At 42.8% G+C, this 24,783-nt stretch overlaps 1 protein-coding gene across 1 annotated transcript in view; it reads left to right on the top strand.

The window, feature by feature from the left end:
- The first annotated feature begins 21,184 nt into the window (after positions 1–21,184).
- LOC124279400 (T-complex protein 1 subunit gamma-like) overlaps positions 21,185–24,783 on the top strand; it is a 30,729-nt gene continuing 27,130 nt past the window's right edge. The window contains exons 1-3 of the mRNA XM_046715223.1: positions 21,185–21,323; positions 21,410–21,471; positions 22,742–22,792. Coding sequence (XP_046571179.1) covers positions 21,302–21,323; positions 21,410–21,471; positions 22,742–22,792 — 135 coding nt within the window. The 5' untranslated portion in view covers positions 21,185–21,301. The remainder of the gene's footprint in view (positions 21,324–21,409; positions 21,472–22,741; positions 22,793–24,783) is intronic.

Genomic DNA, 24,783 nt, shown 5'->3' with positions numbered 1-24,783 from the left:
CACTATCTTCAAACCATGTTCTTTTAGAAGCCATGCACTGTATGAATCATATCTATTGAACACTTGTTCTTCAACCAAACACTATCTCTATTGAACACCTGTTCTTCAAACTATCTCTATTGAACATACACTATCTTCAACCAAACACTCTATTGAACACTATCTTTATTGAACACTTGTTCTTCAAACCATCTTCAAACCAAACACTGTATCTCTATCTCTATTGAACACTTGTTCTTCAAATGTTCTTCAACCAAACACTATCTCTATTGAACACTTGTTCTATCTCTATTGAACACATGCTTCTTCAAACCATACTGTATGCACTTGTTCTTCAAAACCAACACTCTATATCACTATTGAACAAACCATCTTGTTGTTCTTCATCCAAACACTATCTCTATTGAACACTTGTTCTTCAAAAACACTATACTACAAACACTATCTCTAAACACTATCTCTATTGAACACCTGTTCTTCAAACCATACACTATCTCTATTGAACACTTGTTCTTCAAACCATACACTATCTCTATTGAACACTTGTTCTTCAATCCATACACTATCTCTATTGAACAACTGTTCTTTAAACCATACACTATCTCTGTTGAACACTTGTTCTTCAAACCATACACTATCTCTATCGAACACTTGTTCTTCAAACTATACACTATCTCTATTGAACAACTGTTCTTTAAACCATACACTATCTCTATTGAACACTTGTTCTTCAAACCATACACTATCTCTTTCGAACACCTGATTCTTTAAACCATACACTATCTCTATTGATCACTTGTTCTTTAAACCATGGACTGTATGCATCGAAACATGTCCTTCAAATAATTCATTGTTTGAATAAAAAAACTGTTTCTTAAACCATGCACTGTCTGTAAGAAAAAACTGTTCTTCAAACCGAGCACTGTTTGTATCGAACACCTGTCCTTCAATAAATGCATTGCATGTATCTAAAAACTGTTCTTTAAATCACGCACTGTCTGTATCGAATACCTATTCTTCAAACATGCACTGTCTGTATCGAACACCTGTCCTTCAATAAATGCACTGTCTGTATAGAACAACTGTCCTTCAAACCATGCATTTTCTGAATCGAACAACTGTCCCTCAAACCATGCACTGTCTGAATCAAAAGCATGTTCTTCAAACCATGGATTGTGTGTATCGAGCAACAGTTCTTCAAACCATGGATTGTGTGTATCGAGCAACAGTCCCTCAAACCATGGACTGTGTGTATCGAGCAACAGTCCTTCAAGCCATGGACTGTGTGTATCGACTGGACTGTGTGGACTGTGTGTATCGAGCAACAGTCCTTCAAACCATGGACTGTGTGTCGAGCAACAGTCGACTGCAACAACAGTCCTTCAAACCATGGACTGTGTGTATCGAGCAACAGTCCTTCAAACCATGGACTGTGTGTATCGAGCAACAGTCCTTCAAACCATGGACTGTGTGTATCGAGCAACAGTCCTTCAAACCATGGACTGTGTGTATCGAGCAACAGTCCTTCAAACCATGGACTGTGTGTATCGAGCAACAGTCCTTCAAACCATGGACTGTGTGTATCGAGCAACAGTCCAACAGTCCTTCAAACCATGGACTGTGTGTATCGAGCAACAGTCCTTCAAACCATGGACTGTGTGTATCGAGCAACAGTCCTTCAAACCATGGACTGTGTGTATCGAGCAACAGTCCCTCAAACCATGGACTGTGTGTATCGAGCAACAGTCCTTCAAACCATGGACTGTGTGTATCGAGCAACAGTCCTTCAAACCATGGACTGTGTGTATCGAGCAACAGTCCTTCAAACCATGGACTGTGTGTATATCGAGCAACAGTCCTTCAAACCATGGACTGTGTGTATCGAGCAACAGTCCTTCAAATGGACTGTGTGTATGGACTGTGTGTGGATCGAGTATCGAACAACAGTCCTTCAAACCATGGACTGTGTGTATCGAGCAACAGTCCTTCAAACCATGGACTGTGTGTATCGAGCAACAGTGTGTATCGAGCAACAGTCTTCAAACAGTCCATGGGACTGTGTGTATCGAGCAACAGTCCTTCAAACCATGGACTGTGTGTATCGAGCAACAGTCCTTCAAACCATGGACTGTGTGTATCGAGCAACAGTCCTTCAAACATGAGCAACTGTGTGTATCGAGCAACAGTCCTTCAAACCATGGACTGTGTGTATCGAGCAACAGTCCTTCAAACCATGGACTGTGTGTATCGAGCAACAGTCCTTCAAACCATGGACTGTGTGTATCGAGCAACAGTCCTTCAAACCATGGACTGTGTGTATCGAGCAACAGTCCTTCAAACCATGGACTGTGTGTATCGAGCAACAGTCCTTCAAACCATGGACTGTGTGTATCGAGCAACAGTCCTTCAAACCATGGACTGTGTGTATCGAGCAACAGTCCTTCAAACCATGGACTGTGTGTATCGAGCAACAGTCCTTCAAACCATGGACTGTGTGTATCGAGCGAGCAACAGTCCTTCAAACCATGGACTGTGTGTATCGAGCAACAGTCCTTCAAACCATGGACTGTGTGTATCGAGCAACAGTCCTTCAAACCATGGACTGTGTGTATCGAGCAACAGTCCTTCAAACCATGGACTGTGTGTATCGAGCAACAGTCCTTCAAACCATGGACTGTGTGTATCGAGCAACAGTCCTTCAAACCATGGACTGTGTGTATCGAGCAACAGTCCTTCAAACCATGGACTGTGTGTATCGAGCAACAGTCCTTCAAACCATGGACTGTGTGTATCGAGCAACAGTCCTTCAAACCATGGACTGTGTGTATCGAGCAACAGTCCTTCAAACCATGGACTGTGTGTATCGAGCAACAGTCCTTCAAACCATGGACTGTGTGTATCGAGCAACAGTCCTTCAAACCATGGACTGTGTGTATCGAGCAACAGTCCTTCAAACCATGGATCTGTGGACTGTATCGAGCAACAGTCCTTCAAACCATGGACTGTGTGTATCGAGCAACAGTCCTTCAAACCATGGACTGTGTGTATCGAGCAACAGTCCCATGGACTGTGTGTATCAAACCATGGACTGTGTGTATCGAGCAACAGTCCTTCAAACCATGGACTGTGTGTATCGAGCAACAGTCCTTCAAACCATGGACTGTGTGTATCGAGCAACAGTCCTTCAAACCATGGACTGTGTGTATCGAGAGCAACAGTCCTTCAAACCATGGACTGTGTGTATCGAGCAACAGTCCTTCAAACCATGGACTGTGTGTATCGAGCAACAGTCCTTCAAACCATGGACTGTGTGTATCGAGCAACAGTCGAGCAACAGTTCAAACCATGGACTGTGTGTATCGAGCAACAACCCTCAAACCATGGACTGTGTGTATCGAGCAACAGTCCTTCAAACCATGGACTGTGTGTATCGAGCAACAGTCCTTCAAACCAAATCGAAAGCAACAGTCATGGACTGTGTGTATCGAGCAACAGTCCTTCAAACCATGGACTGTGTGTATCGAGCAACAGTCCTCAAACCATGGACTGTGTGTATCGAGCAACAGTCCTTCAAACCATGGACTGTGTGAGCAACAGTCCTTCAAACCATGGAACAGTCCTTCAAACCATGGACTGTGTGTATCGAGCAACAGTCCTTCAAACCATGGACTGTGTGTATCGAGCAACAGTCCTTCAAACCATGGACTGTGTGTATCGAGCAACAGTCCCTCAAACCATGGACTGTGTGTATCGAGCAACAGTCCTTCAAACCATGGACTGTGACAGTCCTTCAAACCATGGTGTGTGTATCGAGCAACAGTCCTTCAAACAACTGTGTGTATCGAGCAACCATGGACTGTGTGTATCGAGCAACAGTCCTTCAAACCATGGACTGTGTGTATCGAGCAACAGTCCCTCAAACCATGGACTGTGTGTATCGAGCAACAGTCCTTCAAACCATGGACTGTGTGTATCGAGCAACAGTCCTTCAAACCATGGACTGTGTGTATCGAGCAACAGTCCTTCAAACCATGGACTGTGTGTATCGAGCAACAGTCCTTCAAACCATGGACTGTGTGTGGACTGATCGAGCAACAGTCCTTCAAACCATGGACTGTGTGTATCGAGCAACAGTCCTTCAAACCATGGACTGTGTGTATCGAGCAACAGTCCTTCAAACCATGGACTGTGTGTATCGAGCAACAGTCCTTCAAACCATGGACTGTGTGTATCGAGCAACAGTCCTTCAAACCATGGACTGTGTGTATCGAGCAACAGTCCTTCAAACCATGGACTGTGTGTATCGAGCAACAGTCCTTCAAACCATGGACTGTGTGTATCGAGCAACAGTCCTTCAAACCATGGACTGTGTGTATCGAGCAACAGTCCTTCAAACCATGGACTGTGTGTATCGAGCAACAGTCCTTCAAACCATGGACTGTGTGTATCGAGCAACAGTCCTTCAAACCATGGACTGTGTGTATCGAGCAACAGTCCTGTGTGTATCGAAACCATGGACTGTGTGTATCGAGCAACAGTCCTTCAAACCATGGACTGTGTGTATCGAGCAACAGTCCTTCAAACCATGGACTGTGTGTATCGAGCAACAGTCCTTCAAACCATGGACTGTGTGTATCGAGCAACAGTCCTTCAAACCATGGACTGTGTGTATCGAGCAACAGTCCTTCAAACCATGGACTGTGTGTATCGAGCAACAGTCCTTCAAACCATGGACTGTGTGTATCGAGCAACAGTCCTTCAAACCATGGACTGTGTGTATCGAGCAACAGTCCTTCAAACCATGGACTGTGTGTATCGAGCAACAGTCCTTCAAACCATGGACTGTGTGTATCGAGCAACAGTCCTTCAAACCATGGACTGTGTGTATCGAGCAACAGTCCTTCAAACCATGGACTGTGTGTATCGAGCAACAGTCCTTCAAACCATGGACTGTGTGTATCGAGCAACAGTCCCTCAAACCATGGACTGTGTGTATCGAGCAACAGTCCTTCAAACCATGGACTGTGTGTATCGAGCAACAGTCCTTCAAACCATGGACTGTGTGTATCGAGCAACAGTCCTTCAAACCATGGACTGTGTGTATCGAGCAACAGTCCTTCAAACCATGGACTGTGTGTATCGGGCAACAGTCCTTCAAACCATGGACTGTGTGTATCGAGCAACAGTCCTTCAAACCATGGACTGTCCGGATCGAATATCTGTTTTAAACCATGCACTGTATGTATCGAAAGCATGTTCTTCAGACCGTTTACTGGAATTATGCACTGTTCGTACTTGTAGTGTATGTATAGAAAACATACGAAAAATACGTCTCTGTATCTCGAACTTTAAACATGAAATTAGTACGGAAAGTGTAAGAGGCTCTGCGCCGAAAGGTGGCTACCATCAGCAAGACCTGAACGTGCAGAATGTGCAGTAAACGTTGGGCGCGTATTGATGAGTTGATCACGATTTGACCTACTTTCAAATATGCATTTAATGATTTTAACAGATGTAGTTTTGTTTTTTTCTTCAACCAGGATAGCGTTGTTTGGGGAGACTTAGCCAGCACGAAGTACTCGTATATACTCACCTCTCTGTTTGGTCGGATAGGTTTGGTCGGATAGGTTTGGTTGGATAGGTTTTGATCAATTATTAGGATATGACAACCACATGAAACGGACACTTTTTTTTTAAATGTGCCCGCTTAAGGTTCTCCGTGTTGAAACCTTAGTTTGTGAAAAGGATTTAACAAACCAATCTGGGTAAAAATAGAAAAAGTTTCTGGATTGATCTCCAAACGTCAATATAGATGCCGGCTTAGAAGACTAAGCTAGCTTCCTGTGGGAAGTGGGGGTTTCAGTAACAACCAGTGATATGTACGTGCAATGACAGTGTCAATCACGACAACCAGAGTTATATCAGTGACAGTGACAGTGTCAATCACGACAACCAGAGTTATATCAGTGACAGTGACAGTGTCAATCACGACAACCAGAGTTATATCAGTGACAGTGACAGTGTCAATCACAACCAGAGTTATATCAGTGACAGTGACAGTGTTAATCACGACATCCAGAGTTATATCAGTGTCAATGACGTGTTAATCACGACAACCAGAGTTATATCAGTGACAGTCACGACAGTGAGTTATATCAATCACGACAACCAGAGTTATATTGACAGTGTCAATGACGTGAGTTAATCATGTTAATCACGACATCCAGAGTTATATCAGTGTCAATGACGTGTTAATCACGACAACCAGAGTTATATCAGTGACAGTGACAGTGTCAATCACGACAACCAGAGTTTGACAGTGTCAATGACGTGTTAATCATGACAACCAGAGTTATATCAGTGACAGTGACAGTGTCAATCACGACAACCAGAGTTATATCAGTGTCAATGACGTGTTAATCATGACAACCAGAAATATAAAAGTGACTTAGGACAGACACGTGTCAATCTTGACAACCAGGGATATATCGGATCGTCACCTATTTACGGGTATGGAAACAATCCAACGGCACCTCGCGTCAGCAGGTATTTCATAAGCACTTGCTTGATAACAGCATTAGCACCTACGCCGAAACGTCGCACTCATTGCAAGAAAGAGTTGACTATCCATAAAACTTGGTTTTCCTCCATCTTTACAACTTCTGAAATGCCTCTCAAAGAACTAATTTCACAAGGCGTTTCTTCAGCTTGTTACGCAGTCAATCCGGGCTGCAACATTTGTTTTGTATGACTATAATTGGAACATAGTCCAGCAGGCCAGAGTCTGGAACAGCTAATGAACCTATAACATTGCCGATATTTGCCGACTCTCTACTTCATAAGGAATGATCCGCATCTTTTGCAAGGCATTCTCTTTCCAAGGATAGTTCTGCCTAGGCATTTGTCCGCACCAAACAGGGCTTTCATATTAAGATTGACCCGGCATGCCCCATTCCTCTGAGTTAGAGGATATCCCGAGACAACGCATAGCTACGACCTGGGATTCATCAGTTGTTTTATCAGGATTCTCATCTCACCCTTTTGCATCTATGAAGAAAGCATCTTTATCATATTCATCATGAACGAATGCTTTCCTTATGATATTAGCTGGGGTTGCATGCTTTGGACGTACGCTCGCAGTATTGAGTTCCCTGCAAAGAATCAAAAGTCATTGATGGGAATTGGGACAGCGAGCATTTACTTTTCCAGCTGATGCGTCTGCATTGGATCTTGATCTACCGGTCCTGCTTTACCCACGACCTTCACTGGTTATCTCCCAATGTATTCGTCTACCATGTACGCCTAGTCTCCTTCTGTGGGTTAGTTGCCTGATAGAGAATTAAGTCACGTTTACACCGAAAAAGGTTTTGACGTTTTACAGGAGATTGACCAGTAGAGCAGTCACAACTAAGGGTAAGTTACCTTTCCATCTATCACCTGACGTCGGTTGATGTGGACCAGTAGAGCAGTCACAACTAAGGGTAAGTTACCTTTCCATCTATCACCTGACGTCGGTTGATGTGGACCAGTAGAGCAGTCACAACTAAGGGTAAGTTACCTTTCCATCTATCACCTGACGTCGGTTGATGTGGACCAGTAGAGCAGTCACAACTAAGGGTAAACCTTTCCATCTATCACCTTTTGATGTCCCATCAGTACAACTCATCTATCACCTGACGTCGGTTGATGTGGACCAGTAGAGCAGTCACAACTAAGGGTAAGTTACCTTTCCATCTATCACCTGACGTCGGTTGATGTGGACCAGTAGAGCAGTCACAACTAAGGGTAAGTTACCTTTCCATCTATCACCTGACGTCGGTTGATGTGGACCAGAGCAGTCACAACTAAGAGTAAAGTCTATGGACCAGTAGAGCAGTCACATCCACCTGACGTCGGTTGATGTGGACCAGTAGAGCAGTCACAACTAAGGGTAAGTTACCTTTCCATCTATCACCTGACGTCGGTTGATGTGGACCACAACTAAGACGTCACCTGACGTCGGTTGGTGGACCAGTGACGTGGTTGATGTGGACCAGTAGAGCAGTCACAACTAAGGGTAAGTTACCTTTCCATCTATCACCTGACGTCGGTTGATGTGGACCAGTAGAGCAGTCACAACTAAGGGTAAGTTACCTTTCCATCTATCACCTGACGTCGGTTGATGTGGACCAGTAGAGCAGTCACAACTAAGGGTAAGTTACCTTTCCATCTATCACCTGACGTCGGTTGATGTGGACCTGGAAACATTAATTTTCTTTCTGCCTTCAGTGAGTAAAACTCCTCAGATGGTAGACTACAGCTAAAATCAGAAGCTAGTTACATCCAATCAGGGAAACAACATCCTTTCACAATTGAGTAGACAGGATATGAATCGGAAGTGGCGTCATTATGACGTCATCAGAAGTCCCGTTGACAGGAAATATTCCACCATAGTATTAGGTACAGCAGCAAGAAGCGTTCTCAAGTGTTATCACAACAACCAAACGCAGGTCTCTTTGTCTTATCAGTTAACATACAGACCGCTCGGAAGACTACCAGGAAGAGGCGACACAAAACCTTTTAAATTATCCAAGTGTCGGGAAAACGGCACTCAAGTGTTAGCAGTTATGTAGTTTTTTAAGAATTATTGTTATTGCTCATAATGTCCAAGTTTCAGAAAGTCCAGTATGTCCCGGGAAAGGTCATTTACGACAATTCCATTCTCTTGATAAATCGCTTTCAGTATGGCAGTCGTGGACTATTCGGCAATCCGCTTATCTCGAACAAAGGGTAAGTCTTCATGTTGTCGATGGCACAAAGAAGAGGATGAGTATGGTCCTTGCGCAGCTTTTAGCAATATTCTACTAAACGCACGCCAATATAATACCCTTTTTTATGTATAGGAAAAAATGAAGCTGAGCCTAATCTTGACAAAACCATCATCCAATGTCCATCAACACTCGTTACCTGTACTGTACACCCAACATTACGAATGGTTGACATTAGACACGTATGCTAAAGTATGTGAGAAGTACAACATATACCTGGTTCACCGTCTATCATTTTCCACCGATGACAAATAATCTAGACTAGACAAACCGATGACACATACAAGACAATACAGCGATCAACAGCATGAGCATCGATCTACGCAAGTCACCGATCGCGTTAGTCGTCTCTTACGACAAGCATGGGTTGCTGAAGACCAATTCTAACCTGGATCTTCGCGGGTTCATGTCCTAGTGGGCGGACTGTGAAGAAAAAGCCTTGAGTACGTAACACCGTAACTGGACAGACAAGAAACATGACTGTTCACCTGCTCGTGGATCTGCCTCTTTAAAAATCCTACCACATTATTATGAATTTCCACCATATACGGTGTAAATGTAGATACAGTTATGTTAGCTTCAAAGAGATGTCGGCGCTATAACTTTAAAAGAATATTGTGTATGTTTATACTTAACGAAATGAAATACTGAACAAAGTCGCGGTGCCACATTCTGCTACCTTTCTTGCTAGTTTGGAGAGGCAGACAATATCTTTGTACAATGCTTTACGACCGACAGATTCGTGAAGTTCGCTTTTTGAACAAGGTTCGCCGTTCTTGCTTGAATAGCAAACGTAGAAATATGTAACAAAAATGAAGTAATCGGCACTTCTGGTTTGCATTTTTAAAATCAATCAAAATTACGAACGTCAATATAGACAAAACGCCGGGTGTACGTGACTGTATTGCAGAACTAACATATTTCTTCAGTACATTTCCTGTGGGATCTGCACATTGATTTAAGCCGGGAAGCAATGAACCCGCGGGACACAGCTGAAAATAAAACACGTACATCCCCCACAGCTGATTGATTTGGTTTTCTCTCAGCCTTTTCATACCACTTTTGTTGAATTATGACAAATATTTACTTATTTCAGGCTGTTATCCAACACCGCGTGCTACGTCTTGGTCGTCCATATATCTGCCGTTTACGGATTGATGAATCTCGTCAGTGTGCGTCCCAGCAAACACGGACATGTCACTTGTGCGGTAAGGGGAGATTACTCAGTGCTCGAAATCGTCTGGCACTTCCCATCGTGTTTGAGTGATGCAATTGGTCCGATTGGAAGCATGTTTTATACGCAAGTGCTCTTTATCCCATGGGAATCCGATGCTGGACAATCCCGAGTTCCCCCTCCGTGCTTCTACCAGCAGCTGATTGGTTTGCATAGTCTACTGCGTGTCCAGTGGTCTCAAACAATACGGCCAATAGTGTACCCTGCAGCACGGGGAACATGTGCGGCCCTGAGGCCCGTTCCACAAAAGTCAAAGTATGGCACATTATCGCTAAAGTAGCTTTATGAAATGGGCTCCCACAAAGCGGCCTCATTGCAGTGGTGAACATCGTAAGTCCACATAGGCGGATCCAGGAGGGGGTGCGCATCCCTCCTCTTGTCCTGAAAGTTTGTTCAATGACCATTGAAACTCGGGTGAAAATGAAGTGTGCAACCCCCCTATTTCTCAATAGTGTGCGCGCGCGCACACGCACGCACGCACGCACGCACACACGCACGCACACACACCACACACACCACACCACACCACACCAGACCACACGACACCGCACCCCACACCCCTTTTTTCTTCAAAAGGCTGCATCCGACCCTGGTCCAATACCATAACAACGTACGATGATTGTAGTTCAAAGATTGCTTTGTGGAATGGGGACTAGGTCGGCCTTGTTTAACAAAGCGATCTTAGCGTTCAGACTGTCGTAGCTCTATGTTAAAGTATGGGAATTGCAATAATCGCAGCGTAATGGTTGCTTTGTGGTTACTGTCCCTAGACAAACAAACAATTCTTGGCCCAACAGTGATCTAATTCCCATGCCTTAACGTAGAACTACGACGTACGTAGCACTGGCCTTACATTGTACAGCGGAGCGCGATGTCTCTGACGTCACAACACGACAGTTACGTCCCTGAGCCGTGTTCCCGGTTAGCTACGTGGACCTCACAACCACAAGACTATCGGTACAGACAGGCGTGTTCCCGGTTAGCTACGTGGACCTCACAACCACAAGACTATCGATACAGACAGCCGTGTTCCCGGTTAGCTACGTGGACCTCACAACCACAAGACTATCGATACAGACAGCCGTGTTCCCGGTTAGCTACGCGGACCTCACAACCACAAGACTATCGATACAGACAGCCGTGTTCCCGGTTAGCTACGCGGACCTCACAACCACAAGACTATCGATACAGACAGCCGTGTTCCCGGTTAGCTACGCGGACCTCACACAACCACAAGACTATCGATACAGACAGCCGTGTTCCCGGTTAGCTACGCGGACCTCACAACCACAAGACTATCGATACAGACAGCCGTGTTCCCGGTTAGCTACGCGGACCTCACAAACCACAAGACTATCGATACAGACAGCCGTGTTCCCGGTTAGCTACGCGGACCTCACAACCACAACACTATCGATACAGACAGCCGTGTTCCCGGTTAGCTACGCGGACCTCACAACCACAACCACAACACTATCGATACAGACAGCCGTGTTCCCGGTTAGCTACGCGGACCTCACAACCACAACACTATCGATACAGACAGCCGTGTTCCCGGTTAGCTACGCGGACCTCACAACCACAACACTATCGATACAGACAGCCGTGTTCCCGGTTAGCTACGCGGACTATCGATCAGACAAGCTACGTGGACCACAACACTATCGATACAGACAGCCGTGTTCCCGGTTAGCTACGCGGACCTCACAACCACAACACTATCGATACAGACAGCCGTGTTCCCGGTTAGCTACGCGGACCTCACAACCACAACAGACAGGCGTGTTCCCGGTGTTACGTGGACCTCACAACCACAACACTATCGATACAGACAGCCGTGTTCCCGGTTAGCTACGCGGACCTCACAACCACAAGACTATCGATACAGACAGCCGTGTTCCCGGTTAGCTACGCGGACCTCACAACCACAACACTATCGATACAGACAGCCGTGTTCCCGGTTAGCTACGCGGACCTCACAACCACAACACTATCGATACAGACAGCCGTGTTCCCGGTTAGCTACGCGGACCTCACAACCACAACACTATCGATACAGACAGCCGTGTTCCCGGTTAGCTACGCGGACCTCACAACCACAAGACTATCGATACAGACAGCCGTGTTCCCGGTTAGCTACGCGGACCTCACAACCACAACACTATCGATACAGACAGCCGTGTTCCCGGTTAGCTACGCGGACCTCACAACCACAACACTATCGATACAGACAGCCGTGTTCCCGGTTAGCTACGCGGACCTCACAACCACAACACTATCGATACAGACAGCCGTGTTCCCGGTTAGCTACGCGGACCCCACAACCACAAGACTATCGATACAGACAGGCGTTTTCAACAGTTTCACTGCAGCATTCTCCCATGCCGCGGGGCGACATTGTGTGTATTATGACAATTATGAATGTATTAAGCAAATATGATAATTACTTTAATAATATGCTTAAGTAAACCTAACGGGCCATTTAGCATATCAAATATCAGTGTGTTGATAATGAGCAATCATCCTTTTATCATATATGTCAAATGATCACACATCTTGGCTACTCAGTTTTGACGGGAGTCTTGAAAGGGCGGTATACAGGGGACTTGCCAATAAACAGTCACACAGCAAATCCTTCCGAATATATTTTGTGTATTTTTAAAACATAAATATCAATCTCACGGTCAGTGATACCACATATTTTACAATGAAGATATTTCTTATTTATCTACATGACACCTTTTACAATGTCTACAGTTGGAAAAATCCATTTCGTTTCAGCACAGTATAAGCGTTACGTGTACAACGGAAGAATCCAGTTCTGTTGAATAAAGGTCTCAGTTATGTAAGGGACACAAAGTCTTGTCTGGAAAGCAGAATTCCGCGGTTCGATTCCCTCCCTTGCCTCCTACTGCCAAAAGTGATGGTACACATTGTTTCCCTGCCTGGCGCTCGGTATAAAGGGGATAAACATGGACAGGCCTGCAGAAAAAACAAACTTGGCATCCGGGGGTCAAACCCTTTTACACCTGACCCATTAAACAAAGGTGAGGGGTGGAGCGTCGCAGTGCAGTAGACGGAGTGCACGTTCAACACATTGTTGTCAGTTGGCCACGAGGACACTTATCATACAGTGTAACAGCATCATCATCATCATCATCATCATCATCATCATCATCATCATCATCATCAACAACAACAACCGCCCATCCCCCCATTGTTAACGACTGCTCGGATTATGTATACGGTTGATACAGCGTGTCGTCAGACCATGACAAGTGGTCCCCCTTTCAGTGTCTGGGAGGCAGGTAATGACCTAAACAGATGCTGATACGTGTCCTGGACAAAACGCCCAGCCATTGTTCCCACAACAAGTTCAAAAACGATAGTTACAGGTAACAATCGGACCTCCGCACACTGTGCTGGTCATGGATCATCCGAACGGATAGAGTGGTCAGGCTCGTTGCTTGGTTGATTGTGCGTCATCATCGTATCCTGACGGCGTGAATTGTTGCTCATGATATCACCCACGAGATTGTAGGCTTCAGTCTTGACTATTTACAGACCGCATACAGCAGTTGAGTAGTTTTATACACAATGAAGCCTCGCGAGACCTAACGGTACCGTTCCGATTAACACTCGTCCGGTTTATCAATTATCCATGTTTACGAGGTATGTTTATAGAAAGCATAATGTACGTGTGTACGCCCTCAAAGAGTTAGATTAGGGTTTGATAGCTGGCAGACCAATGTTTATTTGTTTACTTTAGCATTACTCAAGCTATATGACGAGGTTACGTAAATAAAAGAGTATGGACAAGATGTGCACAACAGTTTTCTGTGGTGCGATTACATGCATCGTGTGAGTCAGAGATACGTTATTGTCGCCTCTTACGCCAAGCATCGGTTGCTGAAGACCAATTCTAACTTGGATCTTAAGTGGCTGCAGAACGATGTTAAGCTGAAGCATGTAAGCCAGATGCGGATCCAAGATGTTGAGGACTTGGCCGAGTGGACAATAAAAGAGGAAAGGTGTCTGCCCCACCCACAACCACCACCATCCCCATCCCAGCCCAGAACACCACAACCACCCCACCCTCAACCCCCCAGGATTCTCTATAGTCTTAACGCATGTGGTGTAAATCTCCATGGTTTGATTTTACATTAGTGCCAAAAGCACGGCTATGTCGTCAACAACGCGGTGTCGATGGGTGGTGGTTGTAAAGGATGAGGAATAGTTGGAATGTCGTCGACAATCCTCAGATGCTCTGTCGTGGGCTGATGAACCCCACCACCTCAGCTGGAATACTCTGGGGCGCCAAGACGCGCAGTTAATGAGGCGACTTTACAGATAAATAAAAACATCCAGCAATTACAGCGTGATAGCTGCTGACCCCAACGCACGAAGACCTCTCAACAGTTGGTTTGTTCTGGGGTCAGTCGGAGAATACCAAATACACAACACGCAATACGAACGGCAGTTTAACACCTAAGTCAGTAATATATCAGTTTCATCGTGCAATAAATAATGAACGAATGAATGAATGGATGAAATTTATAGTCACATCGGCATGATTTTAGCCGTATCTTGACTGGTGTAATAAATAAATGATCGTTGTTGTCCCAAGCGAACTAGTGGCTGATCGCATGGAAAACAATGCCATACTCAATATTTGATGTGTATATGTTACATTGAAAGCCGCTGTGTATTGTAGCGTATGAAGAATTGAAAATAGGGTGATGCAAACTAGTGGCTGATACCACGAGCAAATATCCCCTTCCGTCAGACTACACAATCATTCAGGCCGGTCCTCGATTATCCAGCGATGTAAAGACACATTCTGTTATGCATGACAAGAGCATGGATACCTGAAGATCCGGGTTAGAAATGATCTTCAGTAACCCATGCTTGTATAGGCGGGTAACGGGATCGGGTGGTCAGGCTTGCTGACTTGGTTCACACGTATTATCGTATCCCAGTTGCGTAGATTGATGCTCATGCTGTTGATCACTGGATTGCCTGGTCCAGATTAATTACAGACCGCCACCATATAGCTGGAATATTGCTGAGTGCGGCGTTAAAAAACAAACCATCCTACCAACCACCCATAAGAGGATGGGTGCACGATACACTGGATGATCTGGGTTGCCTGTCACCACTAGGGTTGACTTGCACAAAGCGACCCTAGCGCTCCGACGATCGCAACTCCCATCTTTCAACATAGGGTTACGGTCGTCGCAGTTAAATAGATCGCTTCGTGCAGGTGGAGCCTCAGTCAACCCTTATGGCGTGATGGGGTACTGGTGACCTATCCTCACCTGGAACCTGGACGGCAACAAGCACGTCATACAACACGATGTTGCTTGGTGCACACAGAACCAGCGGACTAAGTTATAATGCAGCAGTCAGTGTCAGGTTGCATAGTTATAACAGGCATATACCACATTCTGAGTTGTTCGACTGACAGTGAGAACATGTCCGCTTCAGTTACAAGATTCAGTTACGTTTATCTGTCAATTGATCTTGAAATGTCGGAATAGGTCACTGGGAATCATTAACCACTTAATCACAAGGTTAAGCAATAAATATTGATTCAAATGAAAAACCGTGTTACAAGATTTGAACAAACCACTTGAAGAACTATGTCTCTCTCCCCCTAATAATAATGATAATAAGTCAATTTGTATGGCGGCCTAAATCCAATCACCAGGTGGCTTCTCATTCAAAACACTCTCCTTCTCTCTCACACACACACGCGTGCACGCACCATGTACTCACACACACACGCGCACCACCTTCAACCATGTGTACAGACCATCCCAATCCCTACTATCTGCAACACCTACACTCGACACAATGAGTGTTCACAACACATGCTCATCACGATAAATGACAAAAACATCAATAACTCCCTGTCACAGTTGACCTAAGTATGCATGATATAAACATTCCTCAAAGCAAACAGTAGGTGCTTGGATTTGTATAAGCAGATCGATACTCTCTGGACGCTAGAGAAGCGTACCACTGGCCACCTAAGGATGTAAAGTATGAACCGGGAGCTTCTAAATGTCCTTTAACCATCTGCTACAGGAAGCGTGCGGCGGCGGATAGCACAGTTTGTACAGCGTTAACACTCACTGATGATAGTAGGGTGTCTATAAGAAATGTAATGGCAGTGTAATCAATAGTAATTAGAACACTACACTAAAATTAATTAACGATATTGGTGAATTAATGCAGTACTGCTTATGGAGAATTCCGCTGGTGGGAGATGTATTACTTGAAGCACCTGTATTATGTCAGGATCTCATGTGCTGCGGGCGAGAGAAACCGTCGAATCAGCAGAGGTGCACAGGACTGTTGGCGGCGTTGTACGCCACCTGATGGGAGCGTTGTATGTAAGTGTCGGTCAGACGGGACAGAGCACATGTGACAATGTTGTTATATCGATCGGTGGCTGCTGCGTTTGGGCGCATTGTCATGTCAAACGTGACGCTCTGAGTCATGACAGGCATGTAATTAATAGTCGTGTTAATCAAGAGAGCGGTATTCTGACACACGAGGTTTCCGTTCAGGGCAGTAGGGGTTTTCCTTTAGCATAGTAGACAGGGGACATGTCGAACATGACCGCTCTTCCTTCAGGACAGACACAGAGATATATCAGTGACATGACATGTCATGCATGACAGTAGCCAATGGAACCTGAAATATAGCAGTTACAGTGTCAAACATGACAACCATGGCTACACCAGTGGGGAATACTGGCGATGCCGCGTTCTTCACAGTGGGAGACACAGAAACCAGAGCTATATCAGCGACATGACAAGTCATGACAACCGAATATATATCAGTCATATGTCAATCCCAAATAGTGACAGTGCCCGTATCACTGATGACATCTACAGTTTTATCATCCATAACTGTGTTCCACTGGAGCTATTGCATGTGTGAGATTTTGTACAATGCTTTGACATAATCAATTAAATGACTCACAATTCTATGACGCCATACACTTGATGACGTCACAATGCTATGACATCACTGCACTGCACATTTTTCACTGAAAACTATTGAAGAGTGATACATTTGATAAATAGAATCAACTTTTTGTCTTCTGATATCAAAGATATCAACACTCGTTGATAAAAGTAAAAATATTTGTAACTTTATCAACTCGTGTTGATATAATTGATATCAGTAGACACTTGGGTGAGATACTGTATATATCAGTGCAGTGCACACTTTTAACATGACAGAAACGGCTGGGTGAGACAGACTATTAGTTGGGAAGTCATAGCGTCCTTCGTGTATTTCATACATATACCTTTAGACATTATCTTCTGTATACAGAGAGCGATTTATTTTCCATTTCATGTTTACAGTGTCTTATGCTACCAGATGTTCAGCACTATACACACTGTGCATATGGAGCAAGACATAAGTACATCAGATATCCCTAACAACCCCCACAGTTATTGGCATAGTTTTGGAATATAGTTTTGGTTTTAAAATTGGGTGAATTTATTACGTTATCATAAATATATCTTCTTGATGCACCATGATCTACTTTGTACTTTCTCCTAAATATGAACAATGTATGTGAAGTGTCATATGCCTATAATCTGAACCGTCTTTTGTTTACTTTACATATGGTAAAACAGATTGACTGATGCCAGCCTGCTAATGTATGTGCATATCTGCGTGAATACCTATCTGTACCTTATATTTACCAAGTAATTGAAAGGAAAAACATGTACATCGTCACATATATGACTATATTATTTATGTTGCAGAGTGAGAAAAAATGGAAATAATAAAAAAAAATATTTAAAAAAAGTAATAAAATATCTTCTCGCCATGACCAGCATAAAACATTATGAGTCCATGCAATAAACAGACGACTGTTCCAAATACTGAAGATTCTTAGCAATGCATTCAACAACACTTGAGTACTAGTATGCTAATACATACACATTTGAATGTGCCGATGTTTAAAAACTCGCAATTACTGAAGTGCACATAGCGTCTTCTCGGCTGGGATTGAGTCATGTATGTACTCAAGGAATTACTTGAGGTAGTCTGGCATGTTCCCAACAACCTGACCTTGTCCTTTGCAAGTTTCTACCTAACCCAAAACTTCAGGCCTACACATAAAACCTTGTTATGTAAGTGAGATTTGGATTTTTGCTTGTTGTTTTGTTTGTTTTGCTTGGTGCTCAGCAGTATTACAGCTAACGGCTAGGCTTATAGAACTGTAGAAGTGGGATACTGTGTATATACCTAGAGACGATAGTGAGCGAGGTTTGCTTGGTGGTCAGCAGTATTACAGCTAACGGCTAGGCTTAGAAGTGGGATATCTATGTATATACCTAGAGACGACAGTGAGCGAGGTTTGGTTAACGGTGCTTTGAACAGTTTTTAGACGTGTCAGCTTAGTAGGCCAGACGTTTACCACGCGCGACTAACTAGCACAACTATGGTGCAGACAAACCAGGACACATTACCTGGATTCAAACCCACGGAATCTGTGTCCGGCATACCAAAGAGACGTACAACTGCAGACCTGTGAAGGTTTAGCTTGGATGATCAACGTCTTTGTCGAAAATGAAAACAACTTAAAACTAGTTTACATAATATACACATGACGTCATCCCAGCTCTGTTCCACTTGAAACAAATAGAGAAAGGTATAGTGTAATACAGGCTTGTAGACAAAATATATTCAGTATTTAGACCACTGGGCCTGATACGCAATACAGTCATTCAGATTACATCCAGCAGGATTTGCTTAGACACGCATAGTCAGACAATCATTATTATGCTAGCAATAATAGCTATTTGAATAAGCATGTAGCATTTACAGACGGTTAGAATTGGTCGTACAGCAACCCGTGCTTGTCGAAAGAGGCGACTAACGGGATCGGGTGGTCCGGCTCGCTAAATTGGCAGATCGATGCTCATTATGTTGATCACTGGATTGTCTGTTCCAGACTTGATTATTTATCAGTACCAAAGCGCCAGTACCATAGCGTCATAAGGCTATATCAACAATATATTGATTTAATGGCGGTTACAAGGTTGCAGACGCTTGCTGTCGACTTACAGTATAGAGATCGACATCACACTAGAGGTTTATGTACATGTGGGGATGCTTGTTCTAAACAAATAAGAAATTTACCGTTATCTGGCTAAAGCCAAAGGGCAGGCCGCCATCTCGTCCGCCTGTAGAGGTTATCTCCCAATTGACAGACACCCAATTGACAGACACCCATTTGACAGACACCCAATTGACAGACACTGAACTAGAAGGTTAATCATGTAGGGTAATACCTACGGGTATAATGGAACAATCCACTGTCTTGTGAGTAGAGCAGGGTGAGCTTGAAAAAGGTTCGTTATTGAGAAGTTTGATTGTGGGTAAATAAACCTTTGTTGTGATTAAATAATAATGATTTCTGGGGACACACACATACTGGATAACACCATCGTGTGCGTGTGTGCGTGCGTGCGTGCGTGTGTGTGTGTGTGTGTGTGTGTGTGTGCAATGACGTGCGGTGTCAACCAGGAAATTGGGCCTGATCACCCGATCTCGCTTCTTACTGGAATCCCAAACAACAACAAGAAACACACCCAAAACAAAATCCCTAAAACAACAACAACAACAACAACAACAAAAAAGGGTCTAAATACTTTCTTGGGGACTATATCAGTTTGTTCTACATCCCAGATCAACTTAGACCAGGGAGACTATATAAGGCCCTGTTGTAGAGTATCCCTGCTTAGACTAACAACTAGTCTCTGAAATGAACATATTTAACAGAAAAAAGGCTCACAGTAAAAAAAATATAATAAAAAGGAGCCCTGAGACTTTCTTCATTTTCAGCCTGAAGCTGTGGAAATCTAGACATGTTCTAGACTTGCGTGGGATTTCTTGGATATGTTTGCTTCAGGGTCTGTATGACAGACTAAGATCAACTGAACGCAGCAGTAAGCTCTCCAGTGCTGCAATGTAAGTTTTATCTCGTCCGCCGAGTGTGGTTTGTAAACAACAAACAAAACAATTATATCTCGTTTCCAGCAGTGTATTTATTAAATACGACAGTGCCACGTCAGGCGATTATTGCGTGTAACCTCTTTCCGATTAAACTTGCCCGAAAAAGTTAAAAGGTATTGTTTATATTGATGTACATTCGACGCAGGCGCCCTATTGGGGCTATGTGGCTGACAACGGACAGGCCGAGGGCACAGTTGACACTAATGCCAGAATACTCTTGGAAACTAAGCCAAAAGCGCCGTCCGAGTTATATCATTGGGCCAATTAGTGAAAAACAGCCACAATTATCAATGTACAAACAAGAAAATAGCAGAAAAAATATAAATGCATGTGTGTTTAATGTATTAGCGGACGACATCCGGTTTGTCGATAAGAATGGGGGACACTTGGGCATGGAAACAAAGTTAATTTCCCCCCGATTACATGAGCTCGAGCTGATAACAGAGTGAGTGAGTGAGTTTTAGTTTTACGCCGCACTCAGCAATATTCCAGCTATATGGCAGCGGTCTGTAAATAATCGAGTCTGGAGCAGACAATCCAGTGATCAACAGCATGAGCATCGATCTGCGCAATTGGGAACGGATGACATGTGTCAACCAAGTCAGCGAGCCTGACCACCCGATCCCGTTAGTCGCCTCGTACGACAAGCATGGGTTACTGAAGGTTCATTCTAACCCGGACCTTCACAGGTGTGAAAACAGAGACCAAATATCGCTATGTTAATGGAAAGAAAAATCGCGACAGAATAAATACCAAGGCAAGGGGAGAGTGCTTCATATGTTTATACAGTACGTTGTTTTTTCTTTTGGGATCCATAAGGCCATTGATCAGTCAATCGACGCACTTGAAAGGAACTGTGAGGTTGGAAAATCAATTTGTTGACACCTCATGATGTTTTGTGTCAGATCATCAATAAAACAATCCAATTAATGTTGTCGGCATTTCAAAACATATGTTGTATTCGATCTACTGTGAATTTGAAGGCGTGTATCAATCTAAATCGGTCGTAATAATTTCATCGTCTTTTGGTTTCACAGTGGAACGAGCTTCACAATGTCGGGGACACCGACGAGATTTTTAATGCGCTTCATGTGTGTGTGGGAATGATTAAAGGGACTTAATCGACCCTAAATTATAGTTGTCTACCCTTGTTGATAGGGGGCGCTTCACGCACTGTAGCCTCATTCCAATATCACAACCCAAAACCATGCCGGCGATAATAGTGCTAAGTATGTACGATTTTCTGTGATATTCTGATGTATGCGACGTTTTACTTTGTGTCATTAGTTTAATTAATGTCATGTTTTCCTTTCAGACCAGAACACGAGGCGGGAATCTGGCCGTAAGGTCCAGCTCGGTAACATAAACGCCGGAAAGGTGAGTCGCGTGTTTCTGTATGGTGATCGCCATTGACATTCCGAGCACATGGAGACGGTTCCAGAACATTCCCATTTTGGCTTTTTACTCACCACATGCCCATGTATGACGTCAACTATAATTTGTATTTCCCAATTATGACGTTGTATTCCATCTATCAAACACAAATTAAATGACCATAGTTACATATAAAGGATGTCATTAGAAAGATGCATGCAAACGCACGCTACTAAGTGAGGTGATGAGATCATGTGCATACACGCATCAATACGATTTCATGATTACATATATAATGACATTGCTTGTAAAGTATGTGGGGTTTTCATTTGTATCCCATTTTGTATGCTTTTGAGTCAGAGTTTAATTATCAACCTGTTCACAGATTCCTGACTCAATTGTTTAAACTAAATTAAATATTTTTATCAAAATACTTCACATTCAAGTCATTGAGAGTCTGAGACCCTCCTAAATTCTCTGATAGTAGATACTCAGTAGTTGTGGAGTGAACAATGGACCATACATTTCTAATGAAGGGTGCTTGATTTCTTTTATTGAGATTAGATGAGCTTAGTCCTAGTATCGAGCTGTATTATACCAATCAGTACTTCATTACCATTGTATCAAAGTGTCATATCAAAGTAAAGCATCAGATTTTAATGAGATTCAATCAGCTCGAGCCTCAGCATAGCCATATGTTGAATTGAATCGCCTAATGCAAGTGCTGAAGCTTGAATAGATGATCAAATTGATTGTTCTGGAAAGTTAAAGTAATGTTTATCTGCTGGAATGTATAATTTAAAAAAATATGAAGAGGTAACTCTTGCACATGGTGGACCATGGTAAATAGCTTGTTTTTTCAATGTTATGTCCACACAGTTCTTTGCTTTGCATGGTTTCATTGAATTGAGAACCTTGAATTGAGAAGCCAGTCTAGGAGCTTCACTTACTGGAAGCAACTTAATGTGTAATCAATAAAGATATACATTTCACATGGAGAAAATAAAGACATTTCAATAGGCCATTGATATTCCAGAGATTCCCAGTTAATGATATTAATATGTGATAATCGGCCCTTTCTTCATTCACTGTACTCATTTGCTGCACTACCCATGAAATCTTATATTGCCATCAAGATGTGAACTTTCAGGTTAAATTCTGTTCTGTCGTCTCTTTAATAATTGTATAGTAATTATTAATAACCCATAATCTGACATGTCTGTGATTGTTCTTATCAGTGATATTACTGAAGCTGTAATTTTTGTTGTTCTAGGCCATTGCAGATGTCATAAGAACATGTCTTGGTCCTCGGGCAATGTTGAAGGTAAGTACTTTAATATACCAAAAATTAAACTTGTTCAGTTCACCATAATAGTCCTTTACCTTCCCAGTAATGGATGAATGACTACCACATTGGGACAAGGCATGAACTTTTATTTGACCTGACTGATCATGCAATAAATCTTTGACAAATGCCTCTAATGTAAGCCTCCTTGGCATGCAAATTTAAAAATAAAGTATTTTGTGAAAATATGGATTGTTTACTGTTATTTTCCTAGGTTCATATGAATTGCGATAATGTAAATCTTAATAAGTATGAAAGCCTTTTTATTGTGTCTATAACAGCATAAATTTGGGTTAAACTTAACTCCAAATTTGGATTTCATACTGACATTTGCTGCAGATCTGATGCCAACTCTAGGTCTCTAAGCAAGTGTAGATAACTCCTTTCACTTAACTAGCACATCATGCAATCACTTTGAACCTGTTATTGTTCATAATTTCCTTGCTATAATGTTCCAAAATAAGAATTCTCTACAGAATTCATTACGTCAAGGGTCACTTGTTATACTAGCCATTACCATGATCATGGACAAACTTCTCCCACACACTTTTAATGTATAACGATTATCTATTGTGTTAAGCATATTTCCATTGGTCTTGTACTAAATTAGTGTTGGGAATAAAATGTCATAATTGAATAGAACAAACTTTATGGATAACAACTTCTTTTTATTATGCCATTGATGTCATTTCAGGTTCATTACCGTTGTCACCTTGACAACGGTCAATCTGTCAAAAATAATTGGTTCCATAAAGTTTGTTTTATGAAAATGCCATTGATTTGGTTCATTAATGCACAAAAATATAAGCGAAATGAAATTTGTTAATGCACAAAAATATAAGGAAAACGTACTTATTATTATTATTTTTTTTTGGGCTAAATTTCACATCTTTAAAGGATGACTAGTATGTTAGGAACATAAAATTCTTGATGTATTTAAGATAAATTCATTGATGACTTGGAACAAGCTTGTAGTGCTTATGAAATGTAACAGACAAAACCAACCTTGTGAAAAATATTGTTGATGAAAACAAGTGTTCCAGAATTGTTTGTGTTCGATTATGAGAAAACATGATCGATTGCTTGGTCGTTTAGTCGTTTATTTCAATTAATCGGACCTCCACTAGGAGAAATCCAGGAGCTTCAACTGTGTTTCCATATCAGATTTTGTCTTTGATATAGGGGCAGTGGGGTAGCCTAATGGTTAAGGCGTTTGCTCGTCACGCTGCAGATCCTGTTCGATTCCCCACGTGGACATAATGTGTGAAGCTCATTTCTGGTGTCCCCTGCCGTGATATTGTTGGAATATTGCTAAAAGCGGAGTAAAATTATACTCAGTCAGTCTTTAAATATATTAAGTGAGGAGTTGATGTCATGGTTTGAAAATTATTGAACTGGTTGCCTGTCATGCAGAAAAAAACATATTTACTGTTTTCATGATATTTAAATATTTAATGCATTTACCTTGTAAGGTACAACTGTTTAAATTGAATGAGGGTGGGTGATTGGCAGGGATTTACAGGACGCGAATTCCTGCGTCCTATACGCATAAAAATTTACAATGGACGCAACAAAATTTATATGATTGTCCACAGGGATTCAGAAAAAGTCCAAATACTTTTTTGTAAAAATTCCAATCAAGTGACAATAAGTTATCACTGAGTTTGCTACTAGCTGGGTTATGGTATTATTTGCAATTTAATTACTGTAACATTGTAATGATCATGATAAACGATACAGTAACAGTATTAGTAATAATATTGAAGTGTCTAGGACCCCTGAGTCCCAGGGACCCTCAAATACTAGACTCCATGAAAATCTCTGATTGGTGTCCATTTGTCTAAGGTGTTGTGTAGAGTTGCTTCCCCTGGCATGCCAGAAACACATTGGGGTTTGAATCCCTGATTATGTCAAACTATGCTCCACCATTTCATGGAAGTGGTAATCTTATAAAACCGGTATAGCTTCAG

Source organism: Haliotis rubra, unplaced genomic scaffold (assembly GCF_003918875.1).
Source record: "Haliotis rubra isolate DU_JTF1 unplaced genomic scaffold, ASM391887v1 Scf107, whole genome shotgun sequence".
NCBI lineage: Eukaryota > Metazoa > Mollusca > Gastropoda > Lepetellida > Haliotidae > Haliotis > Haliotis rubra.
This window is presented reverse-complemented; position numbering and strand designations above follow the sequence as displayed.